At 45.0% G+C, this 5,931-nt stretch overlaps 1 protein-coding gene across 2 annotated transcripts; it reads right to left on the bottom strand.

Annotated features, from left to right (window-relative positions):
• Positions 1-4,367: 4,367 nt before the first annotated feature.
• Positions 4,368-5,693, bottom strand: LOC131684045 (uncharacterized). 2 transcript variants are annotated; one of them, XM_058966563.1, is made up of 4 exons: positions 5,605-5,693; positions 5,187-5,536; positions 4,857-5,134; positions 4,368-4,788 (listed from the first exon to the last, which is right to left on the bottom strand). In XM_058966563.1, exons 2-4 carry the CDS (start codon positions 5,532-5,534, stop codon positions 4,698-4,700), a joined length of 717 nt encoding a protein of 238 aa, XP_058822546.1. In that variant the 5' UTR covers positions 5,535-5,536; positions 5,605-5,693; the 3' UTR covers positions 4,368-4,697. The 2 variants fall into 2 exon arrangements, with proteins under 2 accessions (XP_058822546.1, XP_058822545.1); XM_058966562.1 differs by having other exon boundaries at positions 5,187-5,645.
• Between the last annotated feature and the right edge of the window lie 238 nt (positions 5,694-5,931).

Genomic DNA, 5,931 nt, shown 5'->3' with positions numbered 1-5,931 from the left:
AATGCACACGGTTGGGATTGTAAGAAGAAGGATTAATATTTTGCGCCATGTAGTCAAAGTACAGGGACATAAAACGGGTCTGAGAATTGAGCTCAACAAGCCTTTCGAAATTTTCAATCACCAACGGGTTCAAGATATCGCATCGAATGAGCAATCGATATGAGAGTTCCCAAAATCGATTTTTCAGCGGGAGAACGCCCGACAGGACTTCGAGACTCATCGTATGGGTCGACTGCATGCACCCTAAGGCGATACGCAAACAACGATACTGAATTCTTTCGAGTTTGATGAAATGTATGTTCGCGGCGGATCGAAAGCAGAAGCATCCGTATTCCAGTACCGACAGTATCGTTGTTTGATACAACCTAATTAGGTCTCCTGGGTGGGCACCCCACCACGTTCCGGTTATTGTACGAAGAAAGTTGATCCTTTGCTGGCATTTCTGTTTCAGATACCGAATATGGCATCCCCAAGTACCTTTCGAGTCGAACCAGACCCCTAGATATTTTACTGTGAAGACCTGAGCTATAGTTTGACCCATTAATAGAAGCTGTAGTTGTGCTGGTTCACGCTTCCTAGAAAATACAACTAGCTCAGTTTTCTCCGTGGAGAATTCGATACCCAGCTTAATAGCCCATGCAGACAAATTGTCCAAGGTATTCTGTAATGGTCCTTGTAGATCGACAGCTTTGGGTCCTGTAACAGACACCACGCCATCGTCTGCAAGTTGTCTTAACGTGCAGGAATTGTCAAGACATTCATCAATGTCGTTGACGTAGAAATTGTATAACAGGGGGCTTAGACATGAGCCCTGGGGAAGGCCCATGTAGCTAAATCGTGATGTCGATAAGTCACCATGCGAAAAATGCATGTGCTTTTCCGACAACAAGTTTAGTAAAAAGTTGTTTAAAGTCGCTGAAAGACCATGCTGGTGCAGCTTCTCTGAAAGAATGTTGATAGAAACTGAATCAAAAGCCCCCTTTATATCTAGGAACACTGATGCCATCTGCTCTTTACTAGCATAGGCCATTTGAATTTCGGTTGAGAGCAACGCAAGACAATCGTTCGTCCCTTTGCCTTTGCGAAAGCCAAACTGTGTATCTGACAGTAAGCCATTTGCTTCGACCCAATTGTCGAGGCGGGATAGGATCATTTTCTCGAACAACTTCCGGATACAAGATAGCATTGCGATCGGTCGATACGAATTGTGGTCGGAGGCTGGTTTTCCTGGTTTTTGGATGGCGATGACCTTCACTTGCCTCCAATCGTGTGGGACAATGTTAGCCTCAAGAAACTTATTAAATAAGTTCAACAAGCGTCTCTTGGCAGAGTCTGGCAGATTCTTCAACAAGTTGAATTTGATTCTGTCTGGCCCTGGAGCTTTATTGTTACACGACAAGAGAGCAAGTGAGAACTCTACCATCGAAAAAGGTGTTTCGTTCGCGTTATCGTGACGGGACGCGGCGCGGTAGATCTTCTGTGCCGGGGCGGAATCCGGACAAACCTTCTTGGCGAAATCGAATATCCAACGGTTTGAATATTCCACGCTCTCATTAGTACTGTTTCGATTTCGCATACGTCGGGCTGTTCCCCAAAGAGTGCTCATCGATGTTTCTCTCGTTAATCCGTCGACGAACCGGCGCCAATACCCGCGTTTTTTGGCTTTCATCAAACTCTTCATTCGCTTGTCTAACGTCGCGTACTGTCGAAAACTAGCGGGTAACCCGTCGTTCCGGAAGGTCTTAAACGCGGCGGCCTTCTCTGCGTACACGTCTGAGCACTCTTTATCCCACCAGGGATTGGGAGAACGTTTTTGTACGTTCGCGCCGGGTACTGGCTTAGTCTGAGCTTGATTCGCGCTGTCGAGAATCAAGCCAGCCAAAAAGCTGTACTCTTCCTCCGGAGGAAGTTCTTGAGTAGATTCGATGTTGTCGGATATCGCGGCAGCATAGCTCTTCCAATCGATATTTCGTGTGAGGTCATACGAAATATTGATTGTTTCCAATGGCCTTGAGCCGTTATTGATTGAGACTACGATCGGCAGATGGTCGCTACCGTGGGGATCAGGGATTACCTTCCACGCGCATTCTAACTTTAGCGAGGTCGAGCAAAGGGATAAATCTAATGCGCTTGGGCGCGCTGGTGGGGGAGGAATCCGTGTCATTTCACCCGTGTTTAGAATTGTCATGTTGAAGTTGTCGCAAATATTGTGAATTAAAGAGGAACGGTTATCATCATAAAGGCAACCCCATTCCGTACCGTGAGAGTTAAAGTCGCCTAAAACTAGTCGCGGTGCAGGCAGGGATTCTATGATGTCATGTAGCCGGCGATGCCCAATCGCGGTGTTGGGGGGAATATATATGGAAGCTATGCAAAGATCTTTGCCTTTGGTTGTTACTTGACAAGCGACAACTTCAATACCTGTTATCGAGGGAAGGTTAATTCTGTAGAAGGAATAGCGCTTTTTGATCCCCAAAAGCACTCCTCCATAGGGGGTGTCTCGATCCAGGCGAATAATATTAAAGTCGTGGAAGTTGAGATCTATGTCGGAAGTTAACCAAGTTTCACATAATGCAAATGCATCGCAACTCAAATTATTTATTAAAATTTTGAAGGAATCGATTTTCGGGATGATACTTCTGCAATTCCACTGTAGAACAGTGATCAAATCCGTGACCTCGTTCGATGAGTTAGCCATCGAAGGATACAATCGCTGAAAGGAGGGGCCATTTAGCAGTCAACTGCTTCAAAAATGTTCTTACTGTAGGGAGAAAAGCTAACATAAGACTTTTAATAGGATCAGTTATATTGAAAGTTTTTATTATCCAGTCCACAATGTCCGAGAGTTTGATAATTCCAGTGCCGCGATTATTCTCGAACTGAAACAGAGGAACACTTGGGATTTTTGATGTTCCGGGAAGTGCTGGGAACTCCTTCTCTGAGTTTAATCCTCCGAGACCAGGAGCTAATTGCTTCGGTTTGGATGCAACACTTCCAATAGATGTGACTTTCTGAGTCCCGTCAAGGGATACCTTCTGGCCTTTACAACGAACTTTAGGAGAGGAAATGTTCCTCCTCTTCCTATAACTTCTAGGCGCCCTAGTAGATGTTCCCTCTTGTGGGTCATCAGTCTCGCCCTCGTTAGGAGGCAAGTGAGCATAGATGTTTGTTGAGGTTGGTGGTGTAGCTTTCTTTAGCATTTCTGCAAAAGAACGTTCGGATCGTCCAGCAAGGGAACGTTTTAGTTTATCCCCGCGTAGTTTGTACGCGGGACATGCCGAGATATCATGCAGATTCTCTGCACAGTAAGGACACTTCTCAGCATTCTTACTGCACGAATCATCTAGATGATTCTCCCCGCATTTTCCACAGCGGGCCTTATTGCTACAATGGGTGGCTGTGTGACCCAATTGTTTACACTTTGTGCAATTCATGACCCGCGGCACAAACAGACGCACAGGCAGACGAACCTTGTGCAAGAGGACGTAATTTGGCAAAGCGGTACCAACGAAGGTCAACCGATAAGAGTTTGATTGGGGGTACGTTTTTGAACCATCCCCCGCAACTACTACTGAGTGCAAACGCTTGCACTCGAGTATTTTCACTGGCTGAAGTAAGCGGTCTCTGAAACGGCCAACCCCGTACTGCAGCAGATCCTCGCATGTCAAACTGTCATCGGTGACAACGCCTTCAGACTGTACTTTCACAGCTGGAATATACACGTGATAGTCCTTCGTAAAGTGCTCGCAGCAAGCAATATCGTTTGCCTGCTTTGAGTTAGTCAGCACGACCCTCAGCCTGTCTGAGCGGACCTTTTTTATTTCGATCACAGCCGAGAACCGTTCCGTCAGGTCTTTTGAAATCTGTAATAGATTCAGCGATTTTGTTTTGGGCCGAAAGAAGACCACAAAGGGACCGGTCGAGAGCTCTGGATATTGTTTGGGTCGGGGGAGAGCCTTAGGAGTCGACTCGATCTCCATTTGGCCATCCGGGGAGGAAGCCATCGACACCGTCAACGCACGGGGTCAGCACCCGCGCAGACGGGAAAAAGCCGTAAATGTATCAAAAAGGTAGATTTCACTTATCTGTATACTCGTTTCCCACGACGCACCAGTTCAGCTTAAATAGCTGGATATTGTTCAATCCTCGCTTTACGAACAAAAGGTTGAGGAATGTGGCCTAACGGTTAACACACGCACAAAAGAAAATAAAAGTCCAAACCTCGAAGAGGCAGAGAATGGCAAAATAACCTTGAACGCGGATTACTGCACTGTTCTTTTTCCTACAGACCGAAAACAAAACACTTCTATCTCGATCGAGCGATGCGTAGAGACTGTTTTGCTGAGTTGTTAGATTTACTTATTTATTTATTTATTCATTTATTTTTAAAACTTTAATTGCAGCGTTCCCAGCATTGAGTAAATATGGAGAACTAAAACCTTTGCTGAAAGTTAGAAGAAACATTATACTTGCATCCCCCAGCTTGAGTTCCGGGGTTCTTTGGATGACTTTTTTCCGGATCTACTTTGTGGATATTTTAGTACTTTGATTCGTTATTTTTCATAAAAGTTCATTCCAATGGATATGGATATTTTCAATATCATCAGATATTCTTAGTTTTCAAATGACATATTTCATATCTAATCTGTGAATAGACCCTAAGCTTTCTGCACATAAATAACATATTTTCCATATCTTTATTCGATTTTCAAACTCATCAGTTTCAAACTCTTCGATCGAATTCCGGGAAATGAGTACCGCGGTCCCATTTTAGCAAAGTCCTCATACCTAGATGCAAGAAAAAATAACAACAATTAGCCTGCGTTATTGCTCCATCTACACCCAATCATACTTACGTGACTTCTAAATCCGTTTCGAAGCCTGCCTTGGCTGCAGCCAGCTGCGACCCAAGAGCAGTGAAATTAGTCGACGTCAGCTTAAGCCCGAATGCTCGGCACATGGGAACGCGTGCCTTCAGCATGGCCGTTGCTATGCCCCGTCCCCGATAGCGCCGGTTGATGGCCAAACCGTACGCGGTCAGATATCGATCGACGCCATATCGCTCGCCGATATTGAACTGTTCCGTCATGTACTCGTTTGTCGTTATTATGTCCCGTATTCGTTCACTTTGTAACTATTTTTAAACAGTTAATTAATGATTTTCCAAAATATGTTTGAATACTTACTTTTAAATCGGCCAATTTCTCTAACTCTTTGACATGAAGCAGGTTCGCTCCAACAATCTCGTCCGAGCCTTCCTTATAGCAGACGATGGTCGTTTTCTCGCTGAAACACATCCGCCAAAAGAAACTGATTTCCCCCTGGGAAAGTTCGTCCTTCGAAAGCTGTTTGCTTTCACAGAGCGGTTCATCGTCAATGAAATTGTCCAAAAAATGCTGGATCATGTCAGCGTGGCGATCCTCGGTAAGATCCTCAACGCGGTACGTCACCAGCTGGTCGCTATCAACATCATTGGCCTGGAAAGTGTACCAAACGGCAGGAAAGGCTGGTTCTTCCGGTCTTGTCCAACCCATTGCTAGAATTGTTAAAAGAATCGCTCGAACCAACCACTTTTACACTGAACTGGGATAGTCGACTACTGACGGGGAATACTGTAGTCATGCGCTTATCACGTCCAGCATATACATATACGTTGTTTCTTAGATAAGGTTCCGAGCCAACCAGCTGTTCAGTCGAAAGCGGGAGATGTGCAATGAGCAAGTCACCGTGCTTACATCGCTTACATATTGGATGATACCGGATTTGTGTCAACTGCGTCGTCGCTCAGTAGGCGCGTCGATAACACAATATTCGCGTGACAAATTTATTTCTGATGACTCAAAATACGACCGGTTTCAAAGTTCGATCACCTTGACCACATTTTACATTCCTACTTATAAATACTAATGTTATGTGAAGCAACTAAGTATA

This window comes from Topomyia yanbarensis, chromosome 2, assembly GCF_030247195.1.
Source record: "Topomyia yanbarensis strain Yona2022 chromosome 2, ASM3024719v1, whole genome shotgun sequence".
In the NCBI taxonomy this organism is placed as follows: domain Eukaryota; kingdom Metazoa; phylum Arthropoda; class Insecta; order Diptera; family Culicidae; genus Topomyia; species Topomyia yanbarensis.
Note: the sequence above shows the minus strand (reverse complement) of the source record. Positions and strands in the feature narration are given on the sequence as shown.

Coding starts and splice junctions, on each gene's coding strand:
- LOC131684045 (XM_058966563.1), bottom strand. CDS start 5,534: ATGGGTTGGACAAGACCGGAAGAACCAGCCTTTCCTGCCGTTTGGTAC. Junction 5,135..5,186: donor AGAAATTGGCCGATTTAAAA/GTAAGTATTCAA, acceptor GTTTAAAAATAG/TTACAAAGTGAACGAATACG. Junction 4,789..4,856: donor GAAACGGATTTAGAAGTCAC/GTAAGTATGATT, acceptor TCTTGCATCTAG/GTATGAGGACTTTGCTAAAA.